Source organism: Anarhichas minor, unplaced genomic scaffold, assembly GCF_050575085.1.
Source record: "Anarhichas minor isolate MPS153535 unplaced genomic scaffold, ASM5057508v1 ptg000068l, whole genome shotgun sequence".
In the NCBI taxonomy this organism is placed as follows: domain Eukaryota; kingdom Metazoa; phylum Chordata; class Actinopteri; order Perciformes; family Anarhichadidae; genus Anarhichas; species Anarhichas minor.
The window spans coordinates 315583-336111 of NW_027466514.1; the positions used below are offsets into that span (position 1 = coordinate 315583).

The following is a 20529-nucleotide window of genomic DNA, read 5'->3' on the forward strand; positions in this document are numbered from 1 at the left end:
CATATTATCGCTGCTAACTCTCAGAAATACGACAGTTTAAGGGGATCTTGAAGGCATCATGGTTGTAAACTGCGTCGCTGTTGCTCTTGAACGCAGCTCGTCACCGTTTATTCAACACAACAGACACACACTGCTGCCCGGACGGAAGAGAAACACGAGCAGAGCTGCACAGCGAGGTGACACTTCTTATACATTTCATTATTATTATTATTATTATTATTTAAACTTTGATGTTGCGTTCTGACCGCAGTCACCAACAAAGACAGTGAAGTAATTTCCAGTAAATAGACGGAGCCCGAGAGTCTCCGATTAACCTGTATACAGCTACACTCTGACGTCACTTTGATATCCAGCCGTGACATAATAAATAACAGTCCTCACGTGTAACAGTCCCAACGCTTTACATGTGTTAACTGGCTATAAACGAGCCTACTCACATGTTGACCCTGAACGCACCACAGTCAATCAGAATAATATCAGATCTGACTTCTGTCAGAGTTGTTGAATCATTATGGAAATATTTAACCGAGAAACACGTGTTTTAAGCTGTTACATGTAAACTGCGATTTTGTAACGTTTGTGATTTTTAGTGGGCGTAACCCCAAATATTGATTGACAGCTGTCTGCGCCAATAAGAGGGAGGAGACAAATATATAATACAAAGTTACAGAGTCCACTTTTCTAATCAGGTGAAACAGAGTACGTCTACACAACTTTAAAAATATTAATAAAAACCTACGTTCAAAACTGAGGTCATGCAATTCAAACAAGCAAAAAAAATAATTTAAAAAAGCTAATAAAAGTGTATTCAGACAACGTGCGGTTTGTGTTGCAGCTTTACGCCAAAATAAATGTCCCCTCATCATCAACCTGCACTCAACAGCCCATAATGACAAAGCAAGAACAGGAGTTTAGAAACAATTTTTATAAAAAGTACAAAAAGTAAATATAAACATTCAGAGCCTGAACTCAGTGTTCCTGCTGCACCACTCAGTGGATCAAGTGTTATTGATGTTTATCACCTTTCAAACTAATCAAAGAGCAACGACCGAACAACACGAGGTCAACAGAATAAAGTGATCTGGTGCTGTGCAGCTGAGCGGTGATCTCCTCCAGACATGAATAATAATTAAGATAATACTATTTGTAGAGCACAGTTCATACAGACCACGGAGCTCAGAGTGCCGTACTTTTAAAAACAAACAAATAAAATAAAAGTGGTATGAAGAAAGCATGTTAGCGCTCCCATTTAAAGAATTTCAACAGATGAATAAGAAACATTTTTACATTTAAAATGGAGAATAAAGAAGCTGTGCTTCAGAGTTTGTTTCCTGAGAGAACGTGATGAGACTTTATAGAAGCGTCTCCACATCACGTCCACTCAGTAGAATTGATCACAGCTGGACTCCAATCAAGAGAAATGAGACTCACCTGTTAATATGTAAATGTGATGTTTTAGTATTTTATTTTCATTTGCAAACATTTCTAAAATCCTGTTTTTGCACAAAACGTGAGCTTTTATTTGTAGATTCTAAACTCCTCCAAGGTTCCTAAAAAGACCCAAATATCATTTAACCAGATGAAATAAATCATTCAGCTTTACTTTATTATCTTTGTTTTATTATCATCAATGAAAGACGTTTTTCAAATCCTGGTTTTAAACACTTTAGAATGACTGAATATAACTAACAGCTTGAATCACACCTCCCTCCCACTGTTTTCTGTCTCTGATCACGTATTTACGGGAGGTTCACTTCCAGGATGACGAGCCTCCAGCTGAGTGCGCAGGAGGAGGCGGTGGAGAGGTTCCTGGACGCGGCGGCCCGAGGAGACCTGATCCAGGTGTCCACGCTGCTGTCCCACGTCCCCTCGCTCATCAACCGGTCGGGACACAGCGGCTGGACGGCGCTGATGCTCGCCGCTCGCAACGGACACTACGATGTGGTGGAGGCGCTGCTGTCGCACGGGTACAGAGAGCAAAAATAAAGCAACAATACACACGGAAACGTGACTTTAATGCACCTTTAAAGTGTTTGATTTGTCACTTTAAAGCTGCATTAATAGGTTTCTGGCCACTAGAGGGCAGAAGAAGACTTTCAGGCCACATTTCTAAATCCGTTTGTTGGACCAGTTTGATTCTAATGTTTTATTTGCTAAATTGACATAAATAGCAGTCGTTAGCATTGTGTCCCCACACGCCTACCTCTGAGATTGCTTCTCCTGAAATCTCTTCTCTGTTTTTGATCTTTGGAGCTGCGACAAGTTCTCCGTGAACAGCTCGTCGCAGAGCGCCTACGATATCGCCAAGTTCTGGGGCCACCGACACGTCTCCAACCTGCTGGGCCGGACGGACGACGGCTGCCAGCGCGTCCTGCCGGGCTCCGACCTCCACCAGCAGGAGAACTACTTCAGCAGAGAGACGCTGGACCGGCTGAGCGCCAAGAGGACCGACAAGGTCTGGTTGGAGGACAGACGGAGCGACCCGGACACGGTCTACCTCCTGTTCTCCAACCTCAGCCCCATGGTCAGCGGCCCCCGGGAGGACGACAGCGCCGGGGTACGAGTGCATGCTGATGTTCTGCCCGGTTCTACCGTACACATTTAAAATGAATTTGTTACAAAGTCTCTCAGGTATTCGCGCCACAGAGGCTACAAGCAGAATATTATCAACACGAAAAGTGCCTCTCAGTGGTGAGAGATAAACGTCCGTGGTCATTTCTAGAGTTATTTAACATACGTACAGAAGAAAACACGCCGAACCCCAAAACCCACCGCTGGAATTAAAAAGCATGTTTTCTTTAAACAATCGCCAAAACTAAACTTTTTATCAAAGCCAGAAGCTGTAAAAAACGTTATCATATAAGCAACAAACGCTCCCGTCGGAAAATTGTGACATTTCATCAAAAATGTACACGTCATTTAAAATCTTGTTTTTTTTTTTGCTTGAAACTGATTCTGTTAAAAACATTAAGTTGTGAGCTCCTCAGCGCAGCTATGAAGTCATGATTGATTCATCTGAGACCAACAGTCACGTGAGGACAAATCAGAGAAACTTTGACTGAACTTCAGGAAGTGAACACGGAGAGGGAGAGGAGAGGGAGAGGAGAGGAGAGGCTGGAGACATGTGAATAGTTCCGTGTGTATAGCATGTAGAGCCTTTTAAACAATGGTAACACTTATGTGTTCTACTACAGAAAAGACATGTTTGAGTTCTCTCTACTTCTAGAAATAATTGTTCTGTTTCTATAGAGGAGCAAAACTTTTAAACTGCAGTGAAGTTCAAAGCCAGAGAGAGAAAAAGAACGCCGCGAAACTGTTCGGAGTTCAGAGGTTTGAGAGACGAGTGAACCCAAATACACAAAAGAAAAGTCCAAATACTGATACCAACATTTTTATCTCAAGGTCCACTTAATAGTTTTTTCCACAGCTTTCAGCCATAGGTCAAGTCTTTCAACAGATATGCAAAGGGATGTTTGTAACAGTAAAGTGCCACATCGTCTGCGTAGAGGAGTAGACTTGTGTTCGTATTAAATGAAAAACAAAAGTTTTAGCAAATTTGGAAGCAAAAAATGTAAGATACTGGTAGCATCCAGTGTTTCAAATGCCTTGGAGAGGTGCGGCCTGGATTAACCCATATTTAAGTTTTCGTCCTTCGAGTGGTATTTGGTGGTCAGTCTGACTTTTTCACATCAGAGATTCAAGTAGTTTTCTAACGCTCGTCATTCTAACTCTTACCAGGCTGAGACCAAGCTGTGTCGGTTCAGATACGAGGCAGTGAAAGACCTTCTCCAGAAACCTGCCACTGTGCTCATCTTCCTGGGAGTGGAGAAGAGGAAGAAACCCTCCTCTTCCTCCTCTCAGACAGCGGATGGTGTCCAGGAGCCTCCCGCCTGGTTTGCCATCAACACCGATGAGGACGCTGCCGAACTTCTTAAACGCTGCCGAGAGAAGAACTGCTGCTTCCCGAAGACGCCCAACAGAGACCTGCTGAAGCTCAGCGAGGAAGAGGCCGGTGAGGAGGAAGCATCATCGCTCTCGACTGAAACAATTGATTATATATGACTCCTCCCATGTTTGATTAAATATCCTAAAATCACGTCTCTTTTGTCCTGCAGGAGTTGTGGCTCAGGCTCGGTCGGTGTTGGCCTGGCACAGCTGCTACAGCTTCTGTCCCACGTGTGGCAGCAGCACCGGGCTGGAGGAGGGAGGATACAAGAGGAGCTGCCTGAACTCTGACTGCAGGAGCCTGAAGGGGGTCCACAACACCTGCTATCCACGAGTCGGTACGGAGCTCCAAGAGCCTTCCTCACCGATCTGCTTTTGATCAGTGCTATCAATGGCCTGGATGGCCTGGATGGCCTACATTTGCACGAATAAGACAAAAATAAATGGTGAAATCCACCCTAACAATGTATTTATAGTCACCGTAGTGAAGCAGCGCGATGTTTTAGACCGGCCCGTTGTTTGATTAATGTGAAAATAATCAAAACGTATTAAAATCAACTTCAAAACTTTCCGTAATAAAAGATACACACACTTATGTATGTGTTATAAGTGTTATATCAACTTTATAGACTGCTGCTAGAACAGACTTGACTTCATGTATCTGTGGATGTGTCTTCAGACCCAGTGGTCATCATGCTGGTGATCCACCCCGATGGAAACCAGTGTCTACTGGGGAGGAAGAAGATCTTTCCAGTCGGCATGTTCTCCTGTCTGGCCGGATTCATAGAGCCTGGTAACCCCCCCCCACACACACACACACACACACACACACACACACTCACACACACTACATTGACTAACCGGTGCCTGAACCCGGGCCTCACCTGGAGCTCCTCCTTCTCCTGCAGGGGAGACGATGGAGGAGGCGGTGAGGAGGGAGGTGGAGGAGGAGAGCGGGGTGAAGGTGGGGCCGGTGCAGTACGTCTCCTGCCAGCCGTGGCCGATGCCCTCCAACCTCATGATCGGCTGCCTCGCTGTCGCCATGTCGACCGGCATCAAAGTGGACGAAGACGAGATCGAGGAAGCTCGGTGGTTCTCACGGCAACAGGTACAAACAATAGAAACTAATGATGATGATGACGATGATTACAGCATCAATGACGTCATCGTTAAGAAGTGACCGTGGTCATTTTCTTAAAACAAGTCGCACTTACTGGACGTTTTCCTGAGCTTTCAACCGTCTCAAAATCAAAATAAAAACAGGTTTTCTGTTTTCTGAGCAAAAGAGTGAAACAACATGCTGAGTGTTTAAATCTAACGTTTCTTTTTCTCTAGGTCATCGACTCGTTCAGAGGAACCCGTCCAGCCTTCACCGTCCCCCCCAGACAGACCATCGCCCACCAGCTCATCAGACACTGGACCGGCATGAACTCCAACCTCTGACCTGCAGCTCTCACCCTGCAGACGGTCACACGGGTCCTTTAAAGACAACCACAGTCAGCAGCAGATGTCTGAACTGCTGCGAGTCGAGGGAATCCCCGGTTCTTCAGATGGTAGCCGACGCGGTGCTTTGACGTGGTTTGTATTCACTGTTACAGCCACATGGTTGAGATGCTGGCTGGTGTGTGGAGCGGTACGTAGTGCAGATGTGACAACAACACACTCGTACTGGACTCCAGATCTCAGGTTAGAACTTACACGTGGGAACTTGTGGTGTGACGATTAATCCCCCAAAAGGGACAAATTTAAGATAAATTTAAAAGTTTAGGAAGAAATGGAGAAAGTGCAGACGTTTAGGTTATAACACCAGATAGATGCAGAAAGATTGAATCTGTAAATTAGACAGAAACAGCAACACTGTGATATTAAACATCAGAATCACATCACTCTCAAACTCCTCTGAAGCTTCAGGTCTCTTTGTCAAATCAAATATCTTCATACATTTATTAAACGTATCCACAAGAGAAGAAGATTAACTGACTGATAATGAAATCAAGTAGGATTTTCCCTCGTCAATATCTGCAGTGATGGATGACGGTTATTAGGCGCTGATGATTGATGCACGACAAATGTCTATGAACTGGAAATATTAAATTGCTTAATAAAACTGATTCTCGGTGTCTGAGGCATCACTCTGTCTCACATGTTACTGCTGTGAACGGATGTAAAACAGACTAAATATTCAACAATCTTTTTTGCATTATTTATTTCTGCAGTTGAAATACTGTAAGAAATGTGGGAGGAGAGAAAGAAGGTAACCACAGTAACAGAGCAGCATGTAGCCATGCTATCAAGTTAGCAATCAGTGTTATATTAGCAGGTTATTGTGCTAGCATTGATGCGATAGAGTCACACACACACACACACACGAGGAAATCACAAGTGCAACAACTTCTTTAATCCTTTAAAATCACAAAGGTAGGCAGAGAATAGAGGACGAGGACTCTTCCTCATTTCCCCCAATTTGTGCCGCCTCGACTCTCCGGCTTGTGATCAGAAAATCGATGTCAGCGCTCCATCGTGAAGAACATCCCAATCCCTAGAAATGCATCTGGAGGAGCTGTGAGCGAGGAAACACCGGAGTGTCCTTTATTTAAACAAGTAAGAGGCACAAAAGTGGTCTGAGCTCAAACCACGGCTGGACCGTTTTATTCTCCTTTCAATACAAATATTTGTAGTTCACACTATAACGTCTATATTAGCCTCTGTGTGTGTGTGTGTGTGTGTGTGTGTGTGTGTGTGTGTGTGTTAAATAAAATAATGTGTGACTGTAAAACTAAACAGCTGTTATACAGCTACAGTGTCTCTTCCTCGCCTCCTAGGCGGGACTAAGACGCGAGGAGAGGAGGCGAGGAGGCACAAAATATCGTGAAACTTAGAAAGACTCTTGGTTTGTCTGCAACACACCAAGGAAGAGTCTGTATTGTTTTGATTTCTTCTTCATCTCTTACTTTCCGGCAGACTAAGCAGGGGAAGTGTTTCACTGTCTCAGCAGCTCAGCGTTGGGTCTTTGCAGACGGGTCTGGTTTCAGTGTGAACTCCAGCATCGGAGGATGAACTCTTCTCATGTCACACCAGCGTGTCTCTCACTCTTCTTCTGCAGTTTGCTTCTTTTTTTTTTGCTCTTTGCTGCACAATCACTCTCACAGATCAGATAAGATCAGGCATCCGTTTGCCACATACTCGGCCTCGCACGTCATCTGATAAACATCGTGACCGTTTGCCACCAATTCACAAAGATCAAACGTTTCTCTCTTGAGCTCCGTCTCATCGTCTCTCTGAGCAAAGCGCCCGTTTGCGTCGCTCGTGTGACGCAGCGGGGCGGCGTCCTCCTCAGATAAGGAAACCGCGTCGGGGTGTCGCCGGTTGTCTGGGTAGTCTGCGCGATAGGACTGGAGAGAAACCAGCGGGTGCTCCGTGTTTCCTGGGGCGTCGGGAAGATACTCCGTGTCCAGCCGGAGGGCTGACAGTTTGACGATGGACAGCGGAGACGCGTCTTCGTGGAGGTCCTCTTCAGAGTTCGGACAGACCGTGATGAGACTCTTCTCTACGAGAACATCCGTCACCTGGAAGTCCTCCATGTCCAGGACGTGTCTGTCTGCAGCTTTCTGTTGAGGGCAACAAAGGACTGGATTCAGGGAAGACTAATAACGGATTTAAGTCCCTTTTTAAGTTTGAATATTTCAAAAGATAATAAAGCGCCAGTGAGGAGTTGTAAACATACATCAGGTCAAGGGTTCAACAAGGTCTGATAACAGGGATGGATCCTCTGCTCCAGAATGAGAAGCATTGAGACAGTGATAATAGCGCTGCAGGTATTTCTGAAGCTAACAGGAAGTTAGCATCACTGGTTCCATCCACAAACAGCCAACGGGATTATGATTCTTACAGGTGGTTCATCAAGATAATCTTCACTAATGAACTCCACTTTTATGATGTTTGAAGTGTAAAGTAACTCCACCACGGTCACATGACTTCACGTCTCCTCCACTCAGCTAAAGGAGGACTAGTGTCCTCGTGAGGACGCTTAGTCGTCTCCTTTACACTCTTTAAGATTCAGGTACTTACTGACCTGTTTTATATCAGAGGACTAAACGTTTAAATCTCTTCAGCTGCTGTTAAACGCAGATCTTATTTCAGACGTCTAATTAAAAACACACTGACTTTGAGACGAGGGAACAGGAAGCGTAAAAACGATGACTCGTGACAAAATAAGTCTTTAAAACTGAATATGAGACGAAGCAACATGTTAAACATGATTGTTTATAGGGATGTTAAACTAGCAGAGCACTCTCATGACCTGAGAATCAGGAGCCAATCACAGGCCGGTATATTTAAGAACTCACCTGGTGGTTTGGATCCATCAGCCACTGGCCTGTCGTACTGCCCTGAGGGCTGCAGATGGGCGGGAAGAAGTAAGACTTGTACCTGCACAGAAGAGGTATGAGAGATGGATTTTAATTTACCAGCAAGTAAGAAAGTCAATCACCTGCACAGCATTTAACCCTCTGTCCTCTAACAGATCAGGAAAAAACAGAAGAAACCCTCAAGACAGCTGAGGAGGGAGCGCTCTCTGTGGACGGACAAACGTGCAGTAGATGTCGTGTGTAAAACGGTAGAACGACACTGTAGAGTGTGAGAAAGTAAGAAGCTGCATTCTCTCTAGTGTCCACCAGGGGGCGACTCCTCTGGTTGTATAGAAGTCTATGAGAAAATTACTCTACTTCTCGAGAGACGTCACCATGAGGACCTCCACTTCTTATATACAGTCTGTGGGTAAAGTAAAGGCTCCTGCTCCAGCCACAATAACAGAACAGTAGCTGTTATTCATCGGAGTGTGTGTGTGTGTGTGTGTGAGTGTGTGTGTGTGTGAGTGTGTGAGTGTGTGTGTGTGAGTGTGTGAGTGTGTGTGTGTGTGTGTGTTGACTCACAGAGTCCTGGACAGGATGGAGATGATGAACACAATGACAGCCAGCAGCAGCAGAGGAGTCGCTGCAGCCACCACTGGTACCTCATCTGAAAGGATTTAAATGAATTCATTATTCTTTATTTTAGATTTGATTATTGACTATTTGACTGAACTGGCGAGCGCTGAATCGTCACTTCGTCATTTCCACTGATCAGAAATAATTCAAAGGAATCACGAGTGAGCAAGATAAGAAGCTGAAGCGATGAAGGCTGAAATAATCCCGTTCTGTGTTATATTCTCTTCATCAGATACATCAGGACTGGAGGGAGGCGGATGTTTGTTCCCCGTGTGAAACCAGAAGTCAACGTTATTTGTCACGTAACTTGCGTACTTAAGAAACGACACTTCTGTAGTTATTTCAACCCAAACCACCGTCTTTTCTTAAACCGAACTGAGTTGTTTCCTGTGAAGACGAAAGTTTATTTTGAAAAGACTGTATTCATATAATGAGCAGAAATTTACACTTTTGTAGTAAATCGCAGAAAGAAATAAGAGTAACTTTTCGTAAGATATCATACGAACCATTATTGAATAATGTATATGTATGAAGATATGTTGGTTGGGTAACTTATAAAAGAGGCGTCAGCTTCTGGTTGCCCAAAACCAAATAGAGTTGCCATTTTTAGTCGCCTTATAATTTGAGTAATTAAGATATTACAAAGTTGTACATCAGGTTAGTTATGAAAATGTGACATAAAAGAATAAAATCTTCATTACAGTAACTAAACAAAGATGTTTTTCTTTTATCAAAATATAAACTACATTATAATTTTTCACAAGTTTCCTTTTTTTTTTGTTCAGGTTAAGCTGTTTTTTTAATACGTTGAATCGATTGCATGTTGGCAGATGAGTCAAACGTTTCACCCCACAGTCAAACAACTTCATTTGCGTCAGACTTATCTCTGCAAACCGACGTCTGTGTGCACGCGAGTAAACGCACCAACACGTGTGCAGCTCTGTCTGGGTCATGTTCTGACTGTAACATTTAAATAGCACTAACGCAACAAATATTACAAATGTTTTATTTTATTTTGGGTTGCATGTTCTGCTGTCCCTGTCATATATATATATATATATATATATATATATATATATATATAAAAAGGCCAATAATTGGTTGCCAATTTCTCAAAATAGCAACTGTTACTGTCGAGTCTTGCAGATTATTTTAATATAATTAACCATGCGAGATTTTTTAATGATGTCAAATTAATTATTGCTTGTAATCATGATGGAATAACAAACCCAAGAGCACCTAAAAACAAACACTGATTTGTCCTCATTCCCGTTTTCGGAGGTGATGTCATCTTAATATCCAACAGTTCAAAATGTTTTCTGCACTGGGATTATCAGAAGGACATTCTGCTCTTAGACTCACCGAAGTCTGTCCTCACAGGGACGATGTTTCTGGAAGCATCATCGGCCAATAGGAGGAGAGAATACGCGGTGTTCGGGCTCAGGTTGAGGAAGGTGAGCTGCTGTTGGTCGGGCCACAGAGAGAGAGCTGGAGAGGAGAGAACGTGCTCCGTGTTTACAGATAAGATCCTTCAACCCGACCCAGAAACACTCTGATAAAAGGTTGCTTCAAGATATGAACCAACCGATTTACTTTAAGCTCCACTTCACTACCCTTCAATCAGCCGAACCACCGTTATTTTACATACATGTTTAATCATGAAACTGTTTCATATAAAATAATCTACAGTTTACAACAAAGTCCTGTGACATCACAGACACACATTTAAACCCACTGAGAGAAAACATCTGTTAACTTACTTTGACTCTCCGAGTCGCTCCTCAGCCTCGCTCTGTATCTGTACACTCTGATTAGTCCAGCCTTCCTTTGCCACACCCACACCACTGTCACAGTGGTTTTGGTCACACCCACCACCTTCAGTTGGACCGCCTCCTTCAGAGCTGAGAAAACACACAACACAATATGTCCCTTTGGAAGTCTCTGTCCGGAAGAGGTGATGTTAAAATCAATCTGTTCTGTGGAGGCAAGACTGTAGACAGGAAGTGGACGATGTCACGGTGATGTCACCCATCCCCTGCTTTATGGTCTGTGTGACTCTAAATGGACCATAATGTACTAAATGAACATCATGCTGTATTGAAGAAGACTTGAAACTAGAGATTGAGACCATAAACTCATGTTTACAATGTTTACTGAGGTAATAAATCAAGAGAGAAGTAGAGTCATTTTCTCATAGACTTCTATACAACCAGAGGAGTCGCCCCCTGGTGGTCACTAGAGAGAATGCAGCTTTAACACATGAAGCACTGGCAAGTATTGCAAATATAAGTACATGTAGTGTAAACAACAGTAAGCAGTTTTATGTTTCCTGCGGATATTTATGTCGTAAATATATTTTATTTATTCAAATGTTTTTCCCCTTCCTGTTTGTTTCTTCTATGTAATGCATGTTCTGCTGTTTGCTGTCATTCATCTGTTAGAGAGGTTGCCACAATGGATGGCAACCTGGCAACTGTTGCTGTCGAGTCCTGCACACAATTCTATTTTAATTCATGATGCAAGATATCCTGTTCCGGTTCACCGGAAATCAATATTAGATGTCAGATTAATTATTATTTCTTCTATGTAATTATTCTGTCTCATTCTTACACAGAACAACCTAATATATTAGTGTGCCTACACTTTAACTCTTTTTACTGCCAAAGAACGACAGTCCTGTGATTTCCTCAATCTCTTCTTCTTTCAAATTGATCTCAAAGTAAAACAAGATTAAACGATTCAAAACCCTAAAGCAAAGAAAGCTGCAGACTGCTTTGCTACAGTACCGATCTTCAGTCTTCCTCCATCAATCATCACGGACGGTGTTCCCGGTGAACGTGTAACGCTGTCGCTAGCATGCTAACTGGGGGGGATGAGGTCTTATCTGAGGGGGGAAGCCTCAGGTTGAGCTGGACTAACCGGGTTTAAAAAGGTCGGATGTAACCGTCACCAGCATGTTTACCTCCCTGCTGCAGACTGGCCGGCAGCGACTGAGGAGGTCCACACTGCTGGTGGTAGACGGGGAACACGCTGATCAGGTAGGACTCCTCAGGGTCAACATCTGCAAGCACACACAGTTAGTACATGTTGTAAATAGAATATAACGTATGTTCCTGGCATCTATTCACCTCAAATAAAGAGTGAGTCAGGCCTTTGTTTGAAACAGGCTTTTATTTTTCATTAGCTTCTTTTGCTCTGCAGCCATTTCAAAGTAAAAGCCCAGCTGCTAAAATTCTTTTATTGTGAAGCAGCTGCAGAAAGTGTTTTGTTCTTATAGTGATGGTTATTTATGACAGCAAGTTAAACAGAGAGGCATTTTTGACCCAGGGACGACACAAGAGTTATCCGATGTGTGACAGAGCAGCTTCTAGATCAGGAGATCAGAGAAGTTTGACGTAAGCAACCAGCATCCAGTTCTGAGTAGAGAGAACGCAGCTTTAAGACACGTCAGCATTGGCTTCACTCGTCACAACCGTTTAAAACACACACAACCTAAACAAGTATCTTCTCTGGGGTTGTTGGATATTATGGAGTATTATGGAGTATGTATGGAGTATTCCAACACTTTCACCTGGTATGACAGCGGAGGTGGTGAGGTTGTCCACTGTGGTCCAGCGGCTGCCGGTGGTTGGACGAGTCTCGGAGCGCCACTGAACAGCGAGATGACTGACGGGCGGGACAGAGGGCGGGACTTTGGGGTTCTCCCATTGGACCAGAAGGCCCTTCATAGCCGGGAAGGAACTGGAGACCCACAAGTGTCTGACCGACGGGGGGGCTGCACAATACAAAAGGATGCTTAGTGATACCTGCATCTTCATCATGAACAATAGCTATACTCATTATTTAAATCTGTTGAGCGTTTTGCAGCCCTGCACAGTTCAGGATCCCTTCTTTTAAAACAGCTACAAGTCAAAAACACTTGATACAAGTAAACATTTCCTAATCAAAGTGAACATTTGACGTGATGCAGTAAGTTTTATCTGAACATCAAGACGCCTGCTTCCTTCTCTGACAGGATGTTGCAGAAGTAGAGAGCTTTAAACACGATAGTGTCAGTTTAAAAGTTCACGATCGGCACATTTGATGGATAAACAGGACTCACTGCTGCTTGGAAATCCTATTCATCTTGTTGTGCATCAACACGTCCCCAGGACATGACCATGTGAATAAATATCAGTGTTTCTATGTGATAACCACAGCGTGACACTCACTGCTCCGTCTTTCTGGGTCAATGCTGAGATGTGCAGCGGGTCCGTAGCCGGCCGCGTTGAAGGCTGCGACTGTGACGCTGCAGTTCCCCTCGTCCACCTCCAGGAGCGCCGTCACCTCTGTGATGTTTTGAAAGTGTCTGTGCTGCTGCTGCTGCTGCCTCTTCTTCTTCTTCTTCTTCTTCTCGGACGGCTCGTAGCTCACCTGGTATCCAAGGATACGACCTCCGGCGTCACGGAGGTCGAGGTCCTGCAGAGAGATGGGACGTTTGTGTGGAAACGGATATTAGTTTCAGTCAAATTAAGATGTTTGTTAGTTTGAGTTTTGTGTTGAACAATGTTTTGGTTTATTTTTTGTCAGTCAAATAATTTTTCTGCATCTTTAGTTAGTCCACAAATCTGTTTCTCTTTCTTTCTAAGAACCGGTGATGTTTGCTAACATTACTGACATTAAGACATAACATTACTGACATTAAGACATAACATTACTGACATTAAGACATAACATTACTGACATTAAGACATAACATTACTGACATTAAGACATAACATTACTGACATTAAGACATAACATTACTGACATTAAGACATAACATTACTGACATTAAGACATAACATTACTGACATAACATTTCTGAAATGTGAGATTCTGCTTGTTGGTGCGACGTTATGCTAAATCACCTCCCAAAGTTTGGGCATTTTTGCACAGAGATTCCACAGATCATTCAATAACACTTTGCATTAAAAATAAATTAGCTCAATTGTTCGTCTTTCGTATTATGGTTTAATTTGTACTTGTTTAATGTTATATGTTTTGTATAGTTTTAGTTTTCAAAGGCTACTTCTTATTTAGTTTTATTCTTTTCTTTGCTTTGCGGCACAACATACAAAGAGTACACTGTTCTCTCAGAGCAAACACTGATAAAGCTTTAAGAGGTGAAACTTTGTATATCTTTTATATATTTTAACATTTTATTTTTGCAAAGATTAAAAGTCTGTGACGCTGCTCGTCTGTGACGGACCGTCAAAGATGACAGGACGTATAGAAAATTACTTTTCTGTACGCTCTGAAAAAGTCAATTCTTTTATTGATGACGGTAAAAAGTATTGCCGATGTACCTTCCACATGAGATGAAGGAGAAAAGATCCACCAGAGTCATTTTTCTCCACTCTGTAACACACCTCTGGAGGCCGAGAGGGCGCTGCAAATGAAAAACATGTTCAGACAATTTCACAAAGTCTCTTTCTAAGTTTCTTCCCACATCCTGTGAATCTCCTCGGCACATTCATTTAATTTGGGTTTGAACGTAAACTGGTACCCTTGTCCAGCGTCCTCGCGCTGACGTCGGAGCTCCAGTCGCTCCACCAGATGCCGGACTTCTCTATGCAGGCCACAGCAGCTCTGTAGACGGTGGACACCAGGAGGTCTTTGATTGTGTAGTTCTGTGTTTGATCTTCATGTGCAGGAACAGAATCTAGAGCCTGGCAACCAAAACAAAATACAGCAAATGAATGAAAGAAAAAACTGTTTTTGGTATTTGGTCACCGAGAAATCGGTCTCCACCAAACAGAAATCTCCGATATCAGATGTGTCAAATGTCATTCCACCATCTCAATACTTTTAATTTTCGTATTTTACATGATTTATATGAAATTTAGCCTCAATTTTCCATCCCTGCTGCGTGAAGCAATTGTTAAGCTTTCCACTCTTACAAAGAAAAGGGGTCGGACGAGTACTGGAACCAAACCTCCAGCTGCTCTGAAAACAAGCTCAGCTAAGACATGAACTTTTCAGTATGTGTGTGTTCTTGTACCAATAGCGTCGTGGGGACTCAAACCCACAGATGCATTGTGGGGACTCATCTAGGGACAAGCGGATCTACATAAGTTTAACTTTATCTTAGGGTTAAAGGCCTCATACATACAGCGTTAATCAAACAAATAACACAAAAGATTAAAATTGTAGCATTTAAAAAAAAACACTCTATAGTGGTTATACAGTTGTTAAAGATCGGGCTTCCAGGTAAAAAGTCAGTACAATAAGTGGTGGAAGAAGTATTCTGTGTCCGTGTTTTATTATTCCTTTATATCCTGTTAGTTAGTTTAATCTACATCAATGCATCATATTCTATAAGATCATCATACGTTTGTAGCATCGCTGACCTGTGAGAATCACAAAAAGAACAAACAGCCTGTTTTCAGCTTTGTGACGATGCATTTTCCAGCTGATCCAAAAGGCTTTTAAAAGAGTTTATTTAGCTGAAGAAGGGTACATAAAGGAAACACTTCATCCTTCAGTTTACCACAAACATTCAGCATCAACACATCTGGAGATACGTGGTTTTACCTGGACAGGAAGTAACCAGTAACTAAAGCTGTAAGACAAATGTAGTGGAGTATAAAGTACAATATTTACCTCTGAGATGTAGTGGAGGAGAAGTAGAAAGTAGCAAAACATGTAAATGCTCAAGTACAAGTACCTCGACTTTGTACTTAAGCACAGTACGGAGAACAATATTTTTGTAACCTGTATGATAACCCGGGTCCATGTGTGATCGCCGTCGACTCTGTATCGAAGCCGACAGACGCCGCCACCGCTGCTTCTCCAAGACACACTGACTGAGTCCTCAGTGGAGGCAAGTAGACTTAACACAGGCTGAGAGGGTTTGACTGAGGAGAGGAGACAAGGACACAAAGAGAGGGGACAAGGAGTCAGTGATCTCCTGGAAACATTCAGTTGGCTGGTATTCATTACTGGGTTACTGCGGTGATGAAGCATCTGGTCCACTGACCTGCAAGTTTAAGATCCACGGTGTGAGGCCGAGACCAGATCTCCCTCCCCGTGTAGTCCTTGATCCGGGCCGTTACGTTGAGGACAACGGTCGGGTTGATGAATGCCGGACAGTAGTCAATTTTAGATGTTCTGAGGAAGAAGAAGAAGACGAAGAAGAGAGAGAAGGAAGGAAATCAAAAACAGAGATTAAGACCTCGATATCACACTTTCGTTTCTTCCAGTATGCACTTCTCTAAATGCACCATAAGAAGATTGCTCCTCTACATGTCAGACGTATGAAATGATTAGAAATGATATGCAGAGCCTAAAGCTGGACTTCCAAATTAATAACTGTTCATATAGCAACTTTAAAAGCAAAGTGATATGACGGACAAAGTAAAGCAATAGCAGGACACCGTGCAGTACAACAACAGGAAGCCAAACGGAAGCAAGAAAAAAACTGAGGTTAAAATTTAAACACAGATAAAAACCATAAAAACCAATAAATAAATACAAAGAGAAAGAAAAAGAAAAAAACAATAAAAAGAGGATGTACTTCAGTAGTAAGCCGTCTCCCTTTGGTTAGCGTTTACCTGCTGAAGATCAGAGAGACGTCAGGCTCGGTGTGGCTGTTTGACTCCCGACTCCACACACATGTGAAAGACCTGTGTGATTCCTGGTAGTAACACGACATGTTCAGGGTCTCTGCGGGAAAACAACTTTCATTGTGACCAGAGCGGACCACACCTGTGTCATAATCATCTTGATGTGCAACACCTGCTGCCGGGTCTTCTCTACCCGTATTACCAAACGATTTAGTTTGTTAGAAAAAGATTTAGAATGTCCCAATACATAGTTTCAGAGGCAGAATGACAAAAAAACAAATAACAGGATGTTCTACTACATCCATTCACATTTTGCAGTTATGGAAGCCAGCCTGTTTTTCTGGCTACTCTGACCCACAATCCTTTGCGCAGCAGATATACGAGCCAGGCGGCAACCTCCGGTTCTGAAGACTGAAGCCAAAGCTTCATGTGTTAAAGCTGCATTCTCTCTAGTGTCCACCAGGGGGCGACTCCTCTGGTTGTATAGAAGTCTATGAGAAAATGACTCTACTTCTCTCTTGATTTATTACCTCAGTAAACATTGTAAACATGAGTTTATGGTCTCAATCTCTAGTTTCAAGTCTTCTTCAATACAGCATGATGTTCATTTAGTACATTATGGTCCATTTAGAGTCAGACAGACCATAAAGCAGGGGATGCTTTAGGGCGGGGCTACACAGTGATTGACAGGTCTCTACCAGAGATGTATATGGCGTCTCTACGTCACTCCTCCTCAGTCCAGATATGGTCACTTCCTGTTCATTGGTTGCAAAAAAGCCAAGATGGCAGCGGCTGTAATCCAAGTAATAATAAGTAATACAGTCTCGGGTATGACCAAGAGGTGAAAGTTTACCATGCAATGTTTGAGGAAGTATCCCATGTTGAATGACAGAGTCGGTCGCAACACGTTGGTCAAGTACATATTGTCATGTAAAATAAACAACAACAATAACAAACCCTGCAGTGTGCCTTGGGTTACTTTTGAAGGAGAGTATATTCCATTCAATGCAGTGAGCCCTTCATACGATGGAATAAACAGATGGGTCATCAGGGAAAGTGCTCACCAACGTGGATCTTTATCAAGACGTACGCACAAGGTTAGAGCGGAAATAAACTGTTTGCGTGCAAAGAAAAAGTCTTAGATATTTAATTTAAACTTGTGTAAAAATGAACAACAACTGAAATGGATCTGATTAAACCAGTTTCTCCCCAGCATGAGCTCATGAGAGTATTGAGACAGTGTGTGGAAACAACACAGAGGGAAACGCTTGTCAAGATATCTGACTGTCAGTTGTATACGAAGTATTTAGATGCTTTACTTTAGTAAAAGTACTAAAACTGTAAAAGGCCTCACTTCAGTTAAACTATGTTATCACCTCTACAGCTGAAGTGTTATCCTAGAGGACATGGAAATACTCATGCACAGTATGAGTAGGATGAATTTACATTACGCCACTGCTGACTACTGTGTGTGTGTGTGTGTGTGTGTGTGAGTGTTCACCCCATGTAGATGCAGGGGGTCGAGGGTCACAGTCTCTGGGGTCAGTCACACACACATGCTTGTCTTTCCCACACGCCTTCAGATCAGACTGCTTCACCGTCACCTCTGACACACAAACAGAAAAACAAACACTTTTTGACGTCCGGCAGCTCAAACAGTGTTTCACAGACACAGATACCAGAGAGCTGAGCTGTTCATGATACATCTGTATGAATGCATTTACTTGTATGTGAAACATATTCTCCTCCCCTGAGAGAAGAAACACAGCCAACAACGGGACTCAGTTATCTACGCTGCTGCTTCTTTTTTATTACATCTGTTCAGCAGCATATTCACATTCTTTTGTTCCAGCGGCGGTCAGATTGTTTTACATTTGAGTTATCGAACCCTGTTAGATGTGCTTTAAAGACGTAGCAGCTGTTAGTCGTGTCTCACTTGTCTTTAGGATCTTATTTATTTGTTGTGTTCTGTGAATACTACGTCTGCTGGGGATTAATGACGCGTTCTTTTGTAATATAATAAAACTTTAAAGTGCAACTTTGTGAAGTTAAAATCTGAGTATTTAGAATAACAAAGGTGTAAAATACTGGATGTAACTTAATGTAGCAAATACATCAACGACTGTTGACTGATGGTTCCACGGATCAGAACCGAATATACTTCTAACGTTATTTAAAGCGCGATCGTTTATAGAATATTTCTCTATGAAATGCTTTTTACATTTCAGTGGTTCTCAACCTGGTGTTCAGGATTCAAACACGTTTTTAAATTATTACATTTATTATTTCAATTGTCTTGAACATGAAGGTTTGAGCGGATCAGTGAAAACACTAAATAAGTTAAAGAACTTTACTAAAGTAAAATCATTTTGAGTTGTAGTACTTTGAGATACTTGTCCATCTCAGAGGACAATGTTGTACTTTTTTACTGCATTTGTCTGACAGCTTAAGTTGCTTTGATTTTATGAACAAATATATGAATCAAAAATATGTATTTATCTTGTAGCACACAATACATATATGAATATATAACTTCAGGACCTTGCAGGCTCCATCATGAAAGTTGTGATTTTGCATAGTCAGACCTTTTACTTTAAGTACATTTTCCTGGTAATACGTTTGTACTTTTGACTTGTGTACAATTCTGAATGCAGGACTTTTACTTGTAACAGAGTATTTTGTGTGTGTAGTATTTCTACCTTCTACTTCAGTGAGAGATCCAAACACGGTGGATAACAACGTACAGATGATCTGAAGCTGCATTGAGCACGTTTGGTAAATGTAATCCAGGTTCCATTTTAAATACACATGTGAGAAGTGGAAACCAACCATGAGGTTTAACGTTTAGATAAGCAGCTAAATAAAATATATATATATTATATTATATTATAAGTGTTGTCTCATGGTGTCGGCAACTCACCGTGAGAAAACACACAGAGGCTCATCACCGTCCACGTAGCGAGCTGCACTTCTGGAGACCAAATGTCCATCGTGAGAGGAATAAATGAACAATAAAGTCAAAGGATCAGCTCATCATAAAACATCCAGACACGAATGACTGCTTATTCTTTCATTTCTGACGTGTCAAATACGAGGAAACCAGCAGATAAACTCAGAGTGACGAGGTCAGGAAGTGACACTTATCAACACATCAAGTGTGCGTGTGTGTGAGAGGATATACATTTCCTATGAATTAACCCCGTTTGTCCTGCACATCCTGCCATGAAGTAGACCAGAAAATTAAAACAAATCTGTTTATGATACCGACTGATTCAACAGAAACATAACAAACGTTTTTAAATGTTTATCTCTGTCCTGAGTGGGACTCTCTACCGTGTAAACAAATAATCTGTAACAAACAAAGAGCTGTTTAAATAGTTTTGTTATTTAAAAGACTTTGAAATGAATTTGTGCATAAAAGATGCTTTATAAATAATGTTTATTATTATTATCAATGATAATAAAATCATTGATAATAATAATAAACATTATTTATAAAGCATCTTTTATGTTGTTTGTGCTCTCAGGTGGACAAAACATGTAATGAGACACTGAACCTCAAACCGCGATCGACGGGTTGGCGACCACCGGTCTAGAGGTTCTGTGGGAACATCAGCTGAACCAACCTCAGGTTACACTGCAATATTTACTGATCAATAATCACTCATTCTCACGGTCATGTGACATTTCTTTCATAACAAAAACACGCGCGCACGCACACACACACACACACACAATAAATGACCAAAACACAACTGTTCATCTGTTTTCTTTTCACTTTATTTCTTCAAAAGAAAAAGTTCAGCTCGTCTCTCCGCCCATTTCTCTTCTTTTTCTTATAGAAAATGGAAACAAAACAAACGGCCTCATACAAACATTTAAAAATGACGAACAGCAAAGAGAAACAACAGAAAGAGAAACGCTGTACACACTGGTGAAGGAAGAGGAGTTCTTCCTCGGCGCTGCTCGCTCTCCTCACTGTGCAGTGAAGTACAGCAGTAAACCAGCTTCCT

General features: G+C 42.2%; 2 protein-coding genes across 2 annotated transcripts; one reads left to right on the plus strand and one right to left on the minus strand.

The window, feature by feature from the left end:
- Nucleotides 1-111: 111 nt before the first annotated feature.
- nudt12 (nudix (nucleoside diphosphate linked moiety X)-type motif 12) lies at nt 112-6056 on the plus strand. Its single transcript, XM_076078903.1, has 8 exons — nt 112-176; nt 1761-1967; nt 2254-2557; nt 3739-4012; nt 4116-4283; nt 4625-4738; nt 4854-5053; nt 5281-6056. Exons 2-8 carry the CDS (start codon nt 1762-1764, stop codon nt 5386-5388), a joined length of 1374 nt encoding a protein of 457 aa, XP_075935018.1. The 5' UTR covers nt 112-176; nt 1761; the 3' UTR covers nt 5389-6056.
- Nucleotides 6057-6321: 265 nt separating this feature from the next.
- On the minus strand, nt 6322-19633 carry LOC142934353 (interleukin-6 receptor subunit beta). Its single transcript, XM_076078901.1, has 15 exons — nt 19437-19633; nt 18018-18122; nt 16505-16616; nt 15931-16061; nt 15666-15808; nt 14458-14620; nt 14258-14340; nt 13142-13388; nt 12502-12705; nt 11893-11991; nt 10691-10831; nt 10293-10418; nt 8877-8961; nt 8292-8373; nt 6322-7553 (listed from the first exon to the last, which is right to left on the minus strand). Exons 1-15 carry the CDS (start codon nt 19504-19506, stop codon nt 7089-7091), a joined length of 2256 nt encoding a protein of 751 aa, XP_075935016.1. The 5' UTR covers nt 19507-19633; the 3' UTR covers nt 6322-7088.
- Between the last annotated feature and the right edge of the window lie 896 nt (nt 19634-20529).

Excerpts from the sequence above, each read along its gene's own strand:
- nudt12 (XM_076078903.1), top strand. The coding sequence starts at position 1,762 with ATGACGAGCCTCCAGCTGAGTGCGCAGGAGGAGGCGGTGGAGAGGTTC. Across the intron at positions 4,284-4,624 it reads CACCTGCTATCCACGAGTCG|ACCCAGTGGTCATCATGCTG; the intron begins GTACGGAGCTCC and ends ATGTGTCTTCAG. Across the intron at positions 4,739-4,853 it reads GGCCGGATTCATAGAGCCTG|GGGAGACGATGGAGGAGGCG; the intron begins GTAACCCCCCCC and ends CTTCTCCTGCAG.
- LOC142934353 (XM_076078901.1), bottom strand. The coding sequence starts at position 19,506 with ATGGACATTTGGTCTCCAGAAGTGCAGCTCGCTACGTGGACGGTGATG. Across the intron at positions 13,389-14,257 it reads TCCTTCATCTCATGTGGAAG|GACCTCGACCTCCGTGACGC; the intron begins GTACATCGGCAA and ends ATCTCTCTGCAG. Across the intron at positions 12,706-13,141 it reads TGACCCAGAAAGACGGAGCA|CCCCCCCGTCGGTCAGACAC; the intron begins GTGAGTGTCACG and ends TGTATTGTGCAG.